This window comes from Schistocerca cancellata, chromosome 10 (genome assembly GCF_023864275.1).
Source record: "Schistocerca cancellata isolate TAMUIC-IGC-003103 chromosome 10, iqSchCanc2.1, whole genome shotgun sequence".
NCBI lineage: Eukaryota > Metazoa > Arthropoda > Insecta > Orthoptera > Acrididae > Schistocerca > Schistocerca cancellata.
This window is the reverse complement of record NC_064635.1, coordinates 175,248,800-175,266,707: the sequence shown is the minus strand read 5'-3', so window position 1 is coordinate 175,266,707 and position 17,908 is coordinate 175,248,800. Positions and strand designations below refer to the sequence as shown.

Below are 17,908 nucleotides of genomic sequence, written 5' to 3'. Positions count from 1 at the left end.
AAGTTCTGTGAGAGGGGGGAGAGAGAGAGAGAGAGAGAGAGAGAGAGTGTGTGTGTGTGTGTGTGTGTGTGTGTGTGTGTGTGTGTGTGTGTGTGTGTGTGTGTCCACTTCAGAATGGGAGAAGGTTCGGCGTTTTTACTCAACTACTTTGTGTCCTTCCACATTATATGGTGTACCTGTCTGCACGTGTTTCTGCTAATATCGGTTCTTGGTGGACGGGCAAAAAAGATGGCTGCTCAAGTCCATTCTTATGTTCACACAATATATACATTGACTGTCTCAGCCCACCCGACCTCATGATGCTCTCTTGTTTCCTCAGCTGTCAACTGACTTCAGTCCGACGCAGAACCGCAGCGAGTGCTTCGCCTTCCGCAACTTCACGGCTGGCGAGCAGGTCTTCATACACTATGGCGTGCGGCCCAACTCCGACCTCTTCGTACACATGGGCTTCGTCTTCCCAGACAACGAGCACGACTGTGTGAGGCTGCGACTGGGGGTGAGTTCACCGTAGCCTCTGCTGTGCATGCCGTGTGCTACTGGATGTCACCAACAGGGATCTCACATGTTGCATTACAGTAACTGAAGGCAATGGCAGGTATGTTGAAATGCAGTAACTTGAGGTAATGGCAAGTCTGTTGCCGTGGTATGCCTCGTTATTATGTGACCGTGTACTTGCGTACAACAAGCATCAGATTTGTATAGTTACATGTATAAATGTATAGCTATACAGCGCGTATCAAAAAGAATCATCCGATTTGGCACGTCTATATTTCTAAAACTAATAAACATATGGAAAAACTGGTAGAAGCCGACCTCGGGGAAGATCAGCTTGGATTCCGTAGAAATGTTGGAACACGTGAGGCAACACTGACCCTACGACTTATCTTAGAAGAAAGATTAAGGAAAGGCAAACCTACGTTTCTAGCATTTGTAGACTTAGGGAAAGCGTTTGACAATGTTGATTGGAATACTCTGTTTCAAATTCTGAAGGTGGCAGGGGTAAAATACAGGGAGCGAAAGCCTATTTACAATTTGTACAGAAACCAGATGGCAGTTGTAAGAGTCGAGGGACATGAAAGGGAAGCAGTCGTTGGGAAGGGTGTGAGACAGGGTTGTAGCCTCTCCCCGATGCTATTCAATCTGTATTTTGAGCAGCAAGCAGTAGGAGAAACAAAAGAAAAATTCCGAATAGCAATTAAAATCCATGGAGAAGAAATAAAAACTTTGAGGTTCGCCGATGACATTGTAATTCTGTCAGAGACAGCAAAGGACTCGGGAAGAGCAGTTTAACGGAATGGACAGTGTCTTGAAAGGAGGGTATAAGATGTACATCAACAAAAGCAAAACGAGGATAATGGAATGTAGTCGAATTAAGTCGGGTGATGATGAGGGAATTAGATTAGGAAATGAGGCACTTGAAGTAGTAAAGGAGTTTTGCTATTTGGGGAGCAAAATAACTGATGATGGTCGAAGTAGAGAGAATATAAAATGTAAACTGGCAATGGCAAGAAAGCGTTTCTGAAGAAGAGAAATTTGTTAACATCGAGTATAGATTTAAGTGTCAGGAAGTCGTTTCTGAAAGTATTTGTATGGAGTGTAGCCATGTACGAAAGTGAAACATGGACGATAAATAGTTTGGACAAGAAGAGAATAGAAGCTTTCGAAATGTGGTGCTACAGAAGAATGCTCAAGATTAGATGGGTAGATCACATAACTAATGAGGAGGTATTGAATAGAATTGGGGAGGAGTTTGTGGCACAACTTGACTAGAAGAAGGGATCGGTTGGTAGGACATGTTCTGAGACATCAAGGGATCACCAATTTAATACTGGAGGGCAGCGTGGAGGGTAAAAATGGTAGAGGGAGACCAGAATACATTAAGCAGATTCAGAAGGATGTAGGTTGCAGTAGGTACTGGGAGATGAAGAATCTTGCACAGGATAGAGTAGCATGGAGAGCTGCATCAAACCAGTCTCAGGACTGAAGACCACAACAACAACAATAAACATATACAATGAATTTAGTTTTTTGATGAACAGGAAACTCAAAAAGGTTTTTATCATACATTTTCAAAGGTGTTCATTATGCCTCCCTTGATATGCACGGCGTATGTCAGTGCGGTATTCAAACTGTTCCCACACTGCAGCGAGCATGTCGTGAGTTACAGCTGCCAAAGCTTCTGTTATGCGATATCTCAGTTCATTCATTATTATTGGTAACGGAGATATATAAACGGTATCTTTTGTAAATCCCCATAAGAAATAATCACATACAGCGAGGTTCGGTGACCTTGGAGGCCAGTAATGTCAGGCCGTAGGAGGATCCGTACCATACCTAGTACGCAGCTATTACTGACCCGCACTGCGCAAAACGTAGAACACACAACGCTTTCTGTTGTGCCGACACCATTTTTACGAGAACTGAAGTGTGCGTACAGTGCTGCTACCTAGCGGGAACCATGTAAATAGTTTGCTCTTTCCTTTGGTTTAAAATTTCCCGCACTTCATCACGCTAGTCCCCCATTCTGTGGGTAAAGTAGTTCAAATCAGTGTCCAACTGTGGTAAAAGAAACTTCGCAAGCATATCGCGATATGTGCTTCCTGTAACAGTGTTCTCGGCAAAGAAAAATGGACCATAAACCTTTTCCTGATAACTTACACAGAACCCATTAAATTTTGGAGAGTCCCTCTCATGTTGTACAACTAATGTGCCTGTTCGATACCCACATTATGACAGTTTACCTTTCCATTCAAATGTATTGTTGTCTTGTCTCTAAGCAGTAAGCGTGAAAGAAAACTGTCATCCTCCAATTTACCAAGGACGAAATTACAGAACTCCACACGTTGTTTGTCGTCTTCACGAAGAGTTTGCAGTAACTGAATTTTGTACGGTTTCATGTGTAATCGTCGACGCAACACACGTCAATCGGACAACAGGGGCATGTTGAGCTATCAACCTGCACGGCGAACGGATTTCTGCGGACTTCTTGTGAAACTGTTGTTGTTGTTGTTGTTGTTGTTGTTGTCTTCAGTCCTGAGACTGGTTTGATGCAGCTCTCCATGCTACTCTATCCTGTGCAAGCTTCTTCATCTCCCAGTACCTACTGCAACCTACATCCTTCTGAATCTGCTTAGTGTATTCATCTCTTGCTCTCCCTCTTCAATTTTTACTCTCCACGCTGCCCTCCAATACTAAAATGTTGATCCCTCGATGCCTCAGAACATGTCCTACCAACCGATCCCTTTTTCTAGTCATGTTGTGCCACAAACTTCTCTTCTCCCTAATCCTATTCAATACTTACTCATTAGTTATGTGATCTACCCATCTAATCTTGAGCATTCTTCTGTAGCACCACATTTCGAAAGCTTCTATTCTCTTCTTGTCCAAACAATTTATCGTCCATATTTCACTTCCATACATGGCTACACTCCATACAAATACTTTGAGAAACGACTTCCTGACACTTAAACTTATACTCGATGTTAACAAATTTCTCTTCTTCAGAAATGCTTTCCTTGCCATGGCCAGTCTACATTTTATATCCTCTCTATTTGTGAAACTGTTGGATGCGTTCAAAAATGGTTCAAATGGCTCTGAGCACTATGGGACTTAACTTCTGAGGTCATCAGTCCCCTAGAACTTAGATCTACTTAAACCTAACTAACCTAAGGACATCACACATATCCATGCCCGAGGCAGGATTCGAACCTGCGGTCGTACCGGGCGGATGCGTTCAACATCTGTGTGAGACACTCTGGGACGGCCCGGAAATTTGCTTTTACATAAACAATCTGTTCCTCGGAATTTCTCGTGCCATCGCCTAATGCTCCATGCCATAAGAGGATCCATACTATACCTAATACGAAAGTCTTGCTGAAGCTGAACAGCTATTAATAACCCGCACTGCGCAAAACGTAGAACACAAAACGCCTTCTGTTGTGCCGTCACCATTTTTACGAGAACTGAAGTGGGTAGAGTTGTGGCGATTCGTGAATGAGTCGTTCATTTGAACGACTCTAAATAAAGAATCGTAAGAATCGAATCGTGATACGGACGAGTCGTCGTTCAAAAGAATCGTAAGAACGATTGCGTATTTCCGAGTCGTGACGATTCCAAGTTCCAACGATTCATCGATTCTTAGTACACTATGCTTCGAAGGCAACTTCCGAATCATGCCGAGTCGTGACGAATGATTACGACCGCCGGATGGCAGTTAGGAGGATGCGTGTGAACAAAAGGAAGCAATTTTGCACCACCTTTCGCACAGATCGGCTACTCTTTCCTGGCATACTGAAATAAAACAATAGATGCAATCAAATCAAACGTGACCATTCATCAGTTAAGGCATCGCACGTATAAATCGAGAATCACACTTGTATCGTCATATGCATGTTTACTCATAAATAAACTATTTGTGGCATATCTTTATCAAGACACAGTTCGATTCTAACCCCATTGACAATTTCAGACATGTCCTGCCATCTGTGAGTAAGATGTAGAACTTTTTGCATTCCGTAAGAATCGTGCCATCGCAGACTAGAATGAATCGTGAACGAATAGTAGGAATCGATTCGCAATGTGAGATTGAATCGTAGGAATCGAATCGGGAAAAAGAATCGTGTTGCCCAACTCTAGAAGTGGGCGCACACTGCTGCTACCTAGCGGCAACCAAAACTCGAGAGTTTACTCTATTCCAACAGTACGTTGTTCACGCACATGTCTCGAATAACATAACTATTATGATTTTTTAAATATCGAGTATTTTTTAAATATCGAGTGATCCTTTTTGGTACACCCTGTATTATCACTTCCTGTGTACTCGCAGGTTCTGACTGGGAATATTTATTATTAGTACCCGGATATTACTGTAATTTGTTTGGCGACGTTGGCAGACGGTATCGGGTTAGTTGTTCCCTTATCGTTGCTATTGAGTTTACCAGGGATGAACTGCCTTGCTCGTTCGTTGGCATAGTGTCAAACAAAGACGAGTTCAACACGTTGCAGGGCATGCATATTCGAAGGAACAGGTACTGCGGTGACTACAGTTGTGACGAAATACATGAAATGCATTCGCTGTTGCGAATCTGGACAAACCTTCAGCTGGGCCGGGCTTTGGGCGTACCCAGGATCTGAACTAGGGGGGGCAGGTCATACTAGTCTCAGGAAACAAGCACTCGAGACAACTTACAGCACTTCTTATTAAATAAAACAGTACACCAGTGAAAAACTGCGAATATCTTGTGGGAGGTGGCAGCTGCTCCCACCCCCCGTGCCCCTCGCTGGGTACGCCCATGGGACAATGAAGCTGAAACTGTGAATACATTTTATGTAGAGATAAAAACTTTTTTCTTCACACGACATTCACCTTAGCCTTCCTTTAAATAATTTTCAATGATATGTGGTACATTCACTACTTGCATTTAATTTTCGCCTTCTTATAATCAATCTTAATATTTCGAAAACCTGTAATTCTCGAATTCGATAATTTTTTTTCATATTATTAGTACAGCAATATGTTAACGTTGATTGTCTCGCATTTCGTAACTGTATAAAACATTTCATTTGATTCATCAATCGTGTAAAGCTTCCAGTGAAACTTGGTAAAACTGTCAGATTAAACTCTTCAGACAGTGCTGTTTTATTTTCACACTCCGCCATTAGAATATTTATTTCCACACTATACAGCAGCATAACTTCACAATTAACCAGATACATTGCTGTCGTGATAAATGCTACATAGCCTTCTGTAAGTTACAATACACAACCTTATGGTACCAGATGAAACATGAAGACTTAATAGTACAAATGTTAAATTCCTACGGCCTTTACATGCCATGTTTTGATCTGATCTAGTCAGATTGAAACCAGTTATCAAAAGTAGAGGTCCAAGCGGTGTATTTCATTCATTAAACTAAATCACTGCGTCGCACCAGCCAATATGACATGGTAATGCGGCGACTGGTGGCTGTTCAGGATCGCCGACTGAGTGTGAAAGATACTGCCTCCGTATGTGGCATTTCCGTGTGATCTGTGCACACAGTCCTGCAAAATGACCTGGAGATGAGGAGAGGGCCCTCCAGTGATTCCCACTAATACCTCAAGGCTGCGTGGGTGGTAATTTGTCAGGCGATGTTGACATGTGCGGCGGCATTAATGCAACTTTCTTTTCAACAATTGTGACAATTGACGAGACATAGATGTTGTTTTTCAATCCTGTTGCAAAGCATCAATCAACTCAATGAAAATACACGCTCACTGCCACAAAATAAAAATCGTCCAAGGCCCACTACTGAAAAATTCATGACGGCCGTGTTTTGGGACAACAGTGGCGTAATCCTTACTCATTAAGTTTCAGAGGGCAATACAGTGACAGGTAGAAGACACTAAAATATTTTGAGGAACAATCTCCCTCCAGCACTGAGGGGAAAAGTGGTCGGAAATCGCTGCACGTCTGCTCTTTCAGCAAGACAATGCACCAGCGCATCGGGCATATGTGACGTAGGAGTTTCTTCATGAAAACCACTTTGAAGTGGTTTATTGTGCTCGTTACGCGCCTGTCCCGGTCTCAAACGATTTTTGGCTCTTTCCAGTGAGGAAATACACACTTTCTGTGCACAGTCTCCAGCTGTATCCTTGTTGCTTCAGTTATTTCCCATTAGTCAACACAGACTCCTGTAGATACATTCACAGTGGCCAAAGAATCATGCAGTAGTGCGTATGGCTGCATGGATACTACAATGAGAAATAACAGAAGTTTCAAATTTTTTGTGTGACTATACTGTGCAGAATAAAACAGGAGACCTTAGAACTGGATCGCACCTTGTAAGAATTGCGCAGTATCACACAGGAACGTGAGAAGGTGGCAGGCTTCGTTTTTATCTGAAATAGTTACCTCTGCACATAGATGCGTGCTCTGCAAGCCTCTGTGCAATGCATGCTGGAGGTTTTTTTTAACCACAGCATGCAGTACTTTTCCTCTTCAACAGACGTAGGCTAACTGGCACATACTGTATTCCCATATTTCCGAAAAGTGTTCAACAATGTACATGTTCCACCGCGGGTAGAGAGAGGTAAATCTGTAAGAGTTCTAATATATCTCCTATTTCTGAAAATCATCATTTTTGTCATAAATGCTTGTTTTCACGTTTGTGTGGTTCTGGATTTCTTACCATGTTTTTCCGTTTGAATTGGACATAAACTTAATGAGTTTTATCTACACTAATAATTAATCTGTAAAACCGTCGTGTCTGTTCGCTAACCTCCAACATTACTAGACGGATTTTTACGCATTTTTTACTGTTAACTTCAGCGTAGCTAGGTCCTCCGTATTGGTTATATGACGAAAAAGAGGTATTCGTACGTATTATAAAAAAATGTATGTTTGTACAGGGTGACCGAAAAGTCCTTTAACATTTGAAAACTTAACGGAATAATGTAGACAGAGAGATAAAAATTGACACACGTGCTAGAAATGAATAAGGCAGAGAGGTAAACATTAGACACATGCCACAATAAATGATTTTTAGTAAAGACGATGTTCTTTATAACAAATCTGCAACATGTCAGCCGTCATTCATCAGCAAAAATATGTCGAGGGACAATGTTATGAACAGTACTATAAAGCGTATCAGTAGATAAGGTGCGAAATGGCCGTCGGATGTAGTCTTTTAGCATCCATAATGAGGTCGGACAATCGCGGTAGACGTGCAAGTTCAGGTAACACCACAACCAATAATCACGCACGGATTGAGGTCTGGGGAGGCCAAGTACACTATGTGATCAAAAGTATCCGGACTTCTGGCTGAAAGTGACTTAAAGTTCGTGGATGCCTCCATCGGCAAAGCTGGAATTCAATATGGTGTTGGCCCACCCTTAACCTTGATGACAGGTTCCACTCGCGCAGGCATGCGTTCAATCAGGTGCTGGAAGGTTTCTTGGGGAATGGCAGCCTATTCTTCACGGAGTGCTGCACTGAGGAAAGGTATCGATGTCGGTCGGTGAGGCCTGGCACGAAGTTGGCGTTCCAAAACATCCCAGACGTGTTCTAAGGACAGGTCAGGGCTCTGTCCATTACAGGGATGTTATTGTCGTGTAACCACGGACCATGCATTACCAACAGGTGCTCGATCGTGTTGAAAGACACAATCGCTATCACCGAATTGCTCTTCAAGAAGGTGCTTAAAACATTAATGTAGGCCTGTGCTGTGATAGTGCCATGCAAAACAACAAGGGGCGAAAGCCCCTTACATGAAAAACACGATAACACCATCGTCTCCGAATTTTACCGTTGGCACTACACACGCTGGCATTCGCCATACCCACACCCTGCCGTCGGATCGCCACATTGTGTACCGTGATTCGTTACTCCACACAACGTTTTTCTTCTGTTCATTCGTCCAATGTTTACGCTCCTTACGCTAAGGGAGGCGTCGTTTGGGATTGTCCGGCGTGATGTGTGGCTTATGAGCGGCCACTCGACCATGAAACCCAAGTTTTCTCACCTCCTGCCTAACTGTCATAGTACTTGCAGTGGATCGTGATGCAGTTTGGAATTCCTGTGTGATGGTCTGGATAGATGTCCGCCTATTACACATTACGACCCTCTTCAGCTGTCGGCGGTATCTGTCAGTCAACAGACGAAGCCGGCCTGTACGCTCTTGTGCTGTACGTGTCCCTTCACGTTTCCACTTCACTGTCACATCGGGAACAGTGGACCTAGCGGTATCTAGGAGTGTAGAAATCGCGGGTACAGACGTATGACACAAGTGACACCCAATCACCTGACCACGTTCGAAGTCCGTGAAGTTCCGCGGAGCGCCCTATTCTGCTCTCTCACGTTGTCTAATGACTACTGAGGTCGCTGATACGGAGTACTTGGCAGTAGGTGGCAGCACAATGCACCTAATATGAAAAACGTATGGTTTTTTTTGGGGGGGGGGGGGGGGTTTGTCCGGATACTTTTGATCACATAGTGTATGAGGGAAAGTGGCAGCTCAGCAACTCACGCGATCATCATCAAACGATGGCAGAGATCTTTCACATGTGTAGCTGTATGGGGTGGAATGCCATCCTGTCTTTTTCTGGTCAAGCTGCGATTGCTGACGCTTCTGAATCCCTCTTTCACTACAGCTCACTTTACGCTCCTCATGCGTCACATGTTGGCCAGTTTTTGCACCTGTTTTCGGTTTCAATAAAACCTCATGTCATTACAACCGTGTGTGTCAAGTTTTACCTGTCTACTACATTCCTCCGTGAATTAAGGCAGATATATAATTTTAACAGTCTGTTCAGTCGTGTGTGTGTGTGTGTGTGTGTGTGTGTGTGTGTGTGTGTGTGTGTGTGTGTCGCATATCCACTTAAACCACATGACCGATATGACCAGTTTCAACCAGTCTTGGTACACACATCACTTGATGTCAGAAAAGGCTCGTTGTGGGGCTTCGAACCACCTTTCACTTGGGGTGGGGGAGAGTGGCGTGGCGTGGAGTTAAAAAGAAGTGTAGGTCACGACGCGCGAATACTCAGGCCTTATTCGTCCAGTATTTGAGAACAAGAGCACTTAATGACTTGCAACGAACTTTACACATAATTTCAAACCTTTACGAAGCGTTTTCTCGCTGTCACCCTCCACATAATGATGAAAGAAAAAAAAGTTCATTGCTTACTACATTTTTGCTCTTCATTCTCGCATCAAGCATGACGCTTTAACTTATTACGTCCTTATTGCTAACGGTATTAGCTCAACATTTTGCGGACAGTGTTCAAGTATACCACTGAAAATACCTGCAAAATTATATCAATACGGACGGGAAAAAAATGCAATACCGAGGAGGAGTTTCGCGACATAAACGAAAGTTAGTAGGCATGTTTGTCTGAAACACGATGTCCATTCATATTTCGCATGAGTCACTTAATAATGAGGCTAGTAACACGACTGTGAGGATGAAAATCAGGCTCACTTTAAACAGCCGTGAGCTTTGAGATAGGAGGTAGTGAGTCGATGTTACTCGAGAATGCCTCGAAGGCAACAAAGGCGCCATATCGACAGGTCACCGAGTGTGAACGAGGTCGTACAGTAGGGCTGTGAGAAGCTGGATGTCCTTCCTGCGATATTGTAGAAAGACGTGGCACAAATGTAACTATTGTACACGATCGCTGGCGGTGGTGGTCACAGAATATACAGTCGCAAGGTGGTTGCACTGCGGACCACCGCGTGACACTACCAGGAGGAAAGATCTTCGTGTTCGGCGTACGGCTCTGGCGCATCGTACAGCATCTGCAGCAGCAATTTGAGCATCATCTGGCACCACAGTGACACAGCAAACTGTTACAAATTGGTTACTTCAAGGACAGCTCCCAGCTAGATGCTCTGTAGTGTGCTTTTCACAGACCCCAAACTACCACTGTTTGTGACTGCAGTAGTGTTGAGCAAGAGCTCGTTGGAGGGCAGGACGGAAGTCTGCTGTGTTTTATGATGAAAGCTAGTTCTGTTTCGGTTCCAGTGATAGCTGTGTGTCCGTTAGGAGGCCAGTTGAGGGCTTGTATGCAACTTCCCGGTCTACTAGACACGCGCGACCGGCACCTGCAGTTATGGTGTGGGTTGTGATTTTGTATGACAGCAGGACAACTCTCGTGGTTATCCCGTGCACCCTGACTGCTAATTTGTACATCAGTCTTGTGATTCGATCTGTGTGCTGCCATTCGTGAACAGCATAGCAGGGGGTATTTTCCAGCAGGATAACACTCGCCTACCTACGTAACTCGTCTACAGATCGTTGACACGTTACCTTGACCTGCTCGAGCACCAAATCTGTCTCCAATTGAGTACGTAAAGGACATCATCGGACAGTAACTCCGGCATCATCCACAACTGCCCTCAGCCATCCCTGTATTGCCCGACCGAGTGCAACAGGTGTGGAGCACCGTACCACAAACTGACATCTGGCACCTGTACGAGACAATGCGTGCACGTTTACACACTTGCATTAAACATTCTGGCAGCTACACCAGTCATTAAGGTATCAGAATTTCACATTACCAATGGCATTTCTATCGTTTGCATTAACCTGTGGTCTTGCAATGTTAATCACTTAAATATGCTACTTAGACAGATGTATTCCTGAAATTTCATTACTCTGCATTTATTATTTTTTGGTGTTCCAATTTTTTTCCCGTCAGTGTGTATACAACACACAACTCAGGATGTACGATGTCATAAACACAGAAATGCGCGAAAAACTGCTGCGTCATTCGTGATGTTTAAATTTGTTATTACTAACCTGCTGAACTGATTTTTATGAATTTTGGTAAGAAGATAGCTTTAAACCTTTGTAAGAACATAGGCAACTTTAGAAAGTGTGTAGTACAAGGTACTTATTGATTTGAAGAGTATTATACGAATTACTATTTGACTTTTGAATTGTATCATATTTGTGTAAATACTTTTCTCGGTTGATACGTGCTATGTGATACGATTCAAAGTAGTGAATACAACGCATATACAATCTTCAGTGTATTTATTCCATACTTCCACACTGACTGTTGCATAGTGTATAGCTGCTTTGTGCATTATCCATAATTTGCGGACAAGAGACCTTATTGACTTGCAGCAAACTTTACCCATAATTTCAAACCTGTACAAAACTGGTTCTCACTGGCAACACCCACAAAATGATGAAAGTTCTTCATGCAGTAGAAGTGTAGCATCAAGCATGACATAATGACTTTTACATTTATTGCTTCTGTGCAACTAATGCTATTCGCAACACATTTAGCAGATGGTATTGACATAATGCTGCTGAATGCACCTTCAAAGTTATGTCATTGTGTGATACACAGGTTAGGGGATATGGGGGAAGGAGGAGATTGGCGGAGAGGGGGAAGGAGAAGAAGGAATAATAGAATTGAAATAAGTACATACCAGGGCAGCACCAGGTACTCAGCTAATTTATTAATAACTTTGTTTCGCTAATTGATATCAGTTTTCACATAAAGACATATAATGTATAAACCAGTTTTTGGTAGCACAATTTTTTTTAGTACAGCATTCTGAACATTTTAATTTCATAGTTTGATGTTAAATACAAGTTATAATATTCATTCAGATAACAACGTTCACCATTCACATTTTAAAGGATATTTATGGTCCCTGCATACAGATAAAAAATGAATAATATGCTTGACAAGATGTGGAAAGCAATCTACAGTATTATGGATTACATCTCAGTTGTCAATGACAAGTACTAAGCTGTATAGTCAAACATACATTCATGTTTGTCACACGTTTCAGGTGAGCCGCTCGGATGCTCTGGCAGCAGAGAGGATATCGCTGCTGGCACGACTCGGTCTGCCATCTGCTGGTGACTTCGCTCTTCGACCAGGACCGGACCCAGTTGAGGGTCGCCTACTAGCTTTTCTGCGAGTTTTCAGCATGAACAAAGGTGAGTGTGCACATGTCTCCCCCCTCTTAGGCACGGGATGCATTTCTCCTTTCTCTGTCCCCCCGCCCCCTCCCCCATCCTTTTCCTTCCTCCTCACTCCCATTTTTTTCATATTTCTCTCTCATCCTACTCCACCTCCATATACATCTACACGTACTCTGCAAACCATCTGACTCTTATTTATAGCAGGACAGAACATGAAAATATTAGCATTACTTCACTCATTGGCATCTAGTGTGATGTCCCAGTCAAATTTTGAGCAGATTATCACAAACTGGCTACAGGTGACCATCCTGTTCAGAATACGTGCTCTAAAGACTGCCTCACAGATCTAGATGTATCAGACCTCATAATATGCAGCTAGGGGTGGAACAACCTGTCACCTTGATGTGTTCAGAGGCACAAAGTGATTTTAACCTTGACTGAATGCAAAAAATTTTGTGCTTCAGATTTGATTTGTAAAAGTCTGTTTTGTTAAATTTTAAGACTGTACCAAGATTTTGTTGTTATATATGCAGATAGATCTAAGCAAGAGAATGCTCTCTATTGTCAGCACTTTTCCCTAGTAGGGTTTTGAGTTTGCTTCCCAGAATGTTTAATAAATTGTGATGCAAAGGTATGCGCTCAGTGTCCTATAAGCAGTGCAGAAAATGTATCCAGAAAGGGGGGGGGGGGGGGGAGAGGGGAAAAAAAAAATTGAAAACCATCCACGATGCCTCACAGTGGATCTGAGACCAAGGCAAGGAGGTGGTCTTTTGCTGATTTAGATACAAGTAAATGATGCAGCTAACAAATCAGCCAAAGAAGCATGTAGAAATGGTGTTGTAATTAGGTGCACAAATATGGTCCCTCACCTCAGTCAAGTTATGATTCATTTACAACATAATTGACTGGGTACCAAAGCTGCTCATACGTGTTGTTGCCCTAGCTGCGCAGATATGTAGCTGGCTCTGAATTAGGATTTGTCCAAGCTTAGTGATGTTTTCAGTTTTATTTTAAGTGCCTAACAACTGCTCAGCACATCAACTACATGAAAAGGTTATACTTTACTTTCTCCATTAATTAAACATTTACAGTACATATCTAACATTAAGGAGTTTTGACAACTTTGTCTCCTGTCAGTGACAGCTCACTTTCCAGTATCACCATTATTAATAGAAAGTATATCTCGTGAATAAGTGTGTGGTGTTCCCCTACAAGTCCATCCTGCAGCACCTTACTCCCACTGGTCCAACACCTATGCCCTGCTCCTGCCCTCTTTCTCACTGCTCATTCTTCCTGGCATGTAAAAGCACATACAGCCTACCTTATCACAGATACCCAGCTGCAGCCAATAAATTCATAGATCTTGTTCTAAGTATGAGGACAGTCAGAAAAGTCCACAGTATGATAGTGAAAATGGGAATTTTTGTTTTCAAAAACTTTTATCTTTCAACATAATCTACGTTTAAGTTAACATCTCTCATCGAGTGGTGTTCCTGTGGCATTATTCTGTTTCTGTATTGTTCCTCTAGAAGTGCAGCAAAATACTCTTTTAGAGCTGCAGTTGCTTCTTGGTTGGACTAAAACATTAACCAGCAAGAAAGACTTTCAGTTTTGGGGAGAGATGAAGTCTGAGGGAGCCAAATCTGGGGAACAGCACAGATATTCCAACACTTCACATTGCAGATCTCTCTGTTTTCCCATCTCCGAGACACTTTTGTTGACAGAAGTATTGCCTTGATGAAAGATGATACTTTTCTTTTGCAAACAGTCTCTTTCCTCAAATTCTTGCACCCGATCCATTAGAAGTTTATGATAATGATCTACAGCTACTGTTTCACATTTTTGAAGACTATCAGTAAAATTTCTTTCTGATCCCACGCATTGGGATGCTGTTTCCTACTGATGACACAGTCTTCACCTTCCTTGGAACTGAAGAATCACCTCCTGTCCACTGTCTGGATTGTTGTCTCAATTGTAATGTGTAGCTGTCAAACCATGTTTCAACCATTATCATATACTGCTGCAGAAAACCACTTTGATTTCTACAAATATGCACCAAACACTGTTCACATCTTCGTGTCCCAACCTTCTGGTATGATATTTTGCATGTTTTGTAAGATTTATGATATCATTAAGCTATTCATCCTTCAGTGAAACAGTTTGGAAACTTTCAAGGGCTCATTTAAATTGAACAGTCCATTTCTCATGATGGGAATTGAAGGAGAAGAGTCACCATACAGTTTTATGAATGTCAAATGAGTGTCACTTGGCATCAAAGATTCTTAAAATATGATAGTCAACCACAGGGGTAAAAAGTTATGCCTGTAGTGCTGCAATATGTGGGTGAGACAGAACTTTTCAGAGAACCCTTGTACCAGGTTTTGTGAAGCCAGTCATGTACAATACCATACAAGCTAGAGAGAATGTTCTTTGATAATTGACCTCTGTGCAGAAGTATTTGATTTCTGTGTATAATTACACAAAACGAAAGTCCGACCTATCTCTAAAGACGTCATACTCACAATCACATTCTGATTACTGGCCAATCAGCATATTGGCTGCTGTATCCAGAGTCCTGCAATAAATATTTCACAGTCAACTAACTTTTTATACCTCAGCAAATACATCGTTAGTAACAGATAGTACTTTAAAGTCAGTACTGCCAGTAAGCTGTTGCTTTTTTTTTTTTTTTTTTTTTTTTTTTTTTTTTTTTTTTTTTTTAGTGTTACATTTACACAATCATGATTTTGGCAAAAAAACAGTCTAATGACTTTAAAGAAATATATTATGACTGTGGCCCCACATTATGAAAAAATTATTAACAGATATTAGTCTGTTTCTGAAAAACTGAAATATGCCATAGACAATTGTGAACCCACAGTATTGACACTGCAAGACTTCTGCAACACATTTCATAGCATTAGATTTGACATACTGCACAGTAAATTGTGACACTTAACATTTTCTTCTCAACTGAAGTGATTTGAAAGCTACTTGAGATGCAGACAGCAGCATATTGTCAGCAGGAATGAAGAGCTATCTTGGAAGCTCATGTTATTAGAGTGCCACATGGGTTAGTCCTGGGTCATCTCTCCATATCCGTGTGTATGTGTGACATATTGCCATCCCTGTCTTGAAGATACAATTTCTGTGAAGACAACGGCATGCTTTACTTAAGTGCTAGATCTAAACATATCAATACTGCCATCATACAAGTGAATGATGATCTGTCGTCTGAGTCCATATGGGTGCAAAACCTGGGACTCACACTAAATGTGAATTAAGTTCCAAGTAATTTCAGTACACCATCATAAAGCAATAACTGCTGAATTCCACAAACAAGCGGCTCCTATTCTTTCCTATGGTATCTCAGTAACATATCAGAAAACAGTATATGAACACCTCAAGGGACTGAAAATAGTGTCGCCTCATGCCGGAAGACTTCTCCATGCCTCTATGTGTTCCAGAATTTTCGAAACATATTTGCACTGGATGTGAAAAATGAACATCTGCAGTGACTTATTTCTGTGAATTACCACTGTTCTAGTGTAGTCCAACAAAGGAGGAGAAATAATAATGTTTGCTCATGTGTTTTCATCTGCCTCTTTGGCCGCGTCATTCTGCAGCTAGGATGGTTGTGGCATAAAAAGTTATGTGACCACCATGAACTGTGTCTCCTCCAATAGCTTGTTATTGTGCAAGCATTTCAGTACCTCACATTAGAGATTAAGTAACTGTCATCTCATTATAAAAGAGTCTCACTTATCGATTAACCTAAATGCACTCATCCATCAAACAGAAACACTGACAAACACCTTCTCTGTTGCTCCACTGCTGGAATATGTTACTTGGGTTCTGTGAGCAATACAGTATCCTGTTGCATGTAAGAAAAAGCTGAATCACTTGCTTTGTAAAATTACATAACAACCTGGTCTATTCAGGGGCACTACACTTCAAGATGGTTGAAAGTACTGGTGAGGGAGAGGGTAGATTCACCCCAGAGTGTACAATTAATAAGCTATGGTAATACTGACAGGTGTTAATTCAAGCAGCCTTATAAAGCAGTCCCGTTGGCCTCAGGTGTCACCAGCAGAAAAGAATGAGTGCAACCTGCCCATCTCCTCCAGAGTTGTGCCAGCTAGACAACCCTGCGTGTACTGGTGATCCTCATGTCATGCTATTGAGGGTGATAGCCAATACTAGATGTTTGATGCAGAGCAATGCCTCCTCCCCTCCCCCCAAGGGGTTAACGAGGATGGTGGACGATGACGAAATTGGCGTACAGATGGCTAGGAGGACACAAGGGCATCCCTCCCCCAGACATATCATAGACATCTTGCAGTCCATCAGCCGAAGTCCCTATGAAGCAACGGCTGGCTGCACACCAGCTCCGAGCATCACTGAAATTTCCAAAGTCATGCAGCACCCCATCACTTTGTCTCAAGATTCACGTGGAAACATGATGAGTTAATCAGCAGACAGGCTGCCTCCAGATCCTCATCACCAAGGATTAGCCATGGTTTCTCAAAAACTCGGAAGTCTACCATTGTCTCCTGTGTAAGACATTGATAGAATGGTGGCACAACTAAATGCCTTAATGCTCTAAGCTTGATTGTTTTTATTCTTATAGCTACACTTCTGACATAGTCCTACTGGGGATGCATGAGTAGATTTGCTTTATAATTCCTCACCCTGTCAGCTTTTCCAGTGAGCACAGGTTTCTAGGCCCTGTTAAATTTGCAATATGAGAATTTCTCAGTAACACACAAGTGCTCAAAGTTACAGAATGTTACTTCACCCTTGTACACACTGTGTTGCAGCATTAGCAGTTCTATGCACCTTGTATGTGACCCGTGTCACAAACACCGTCTTGCCAGCATGTTTTGATGTAATATCCACAATATTTGCCCAATGGCTTACTTGAGTAGCACATTGGCTGAGCTGGACTGTACTGTCTGTAGCAGTGGCTGGAATGAGACTTCAAAAAAAATTTACAATAAATACACTAAACTTTTCTGGGATGCAGCACTTCCTGAATTAACCCCCCCCCCCCTCCCCCCCCGCCGTTCATTACTTTCATTTTATACTTGCCTTCTCTCTCTCTCTTACCTCTTCTGTTACATCCATTGCTGCCATGGCTTGACTGTTTAGATACCTGTAATTTATTGTTCTTGTACTTTTCACAACATAATTTGTAAGGTGGCTTTTGTGTATGCAGTGTGCTAGAACATTGTAGGTACAAATGAAATAGGTGGTAAGAGGAAAAGGAAACAAGCAGATAATCGTAACAAGCATAGGTCTGGAAATCGATGGTTTCCCTGATGTTGCATAATATGACTGCGTACATGAACACCTTCTAACAGAGTCTCCGAGGATCCAAACTGCAGATAAACATGGTACAGCAAGTGCTCCACATGACCGCACTTCATGTGAGGGAAGGCTTCAGCACATTTCTTCATCAAAGTCTATACATGTCCAAAGAT

The 17,908-nt window shown here is 42.3% G+C and overlaps 1 protein-coding gene across 1 annotated transcript in view; it reads left to right on the top strand.

Moving 5' to 3' along the window:
* Nucleotides 1-17,908, top strand: part of LOC126106507 (actin-histidine N-methyltransferase) — a 469,720-nt gene that overhangs the window by 409,247 nt on the left and 42,565 nt on the right. Inside the window, exons 8-9 of the mRNA XM_049912826.1 lie at nucleotides 320-496; nucleotides 12,290-12,440. Coding sequence (XP_049768783.1) covers nucleotides 320-496; nucleotides 12,290-12,440 — 328 coding nt within the window. The remainder of the gene's footprint in view (nucleotides 1-319; nucleotides 497-12,289; nucleotides 12,441-17,908) is intronic.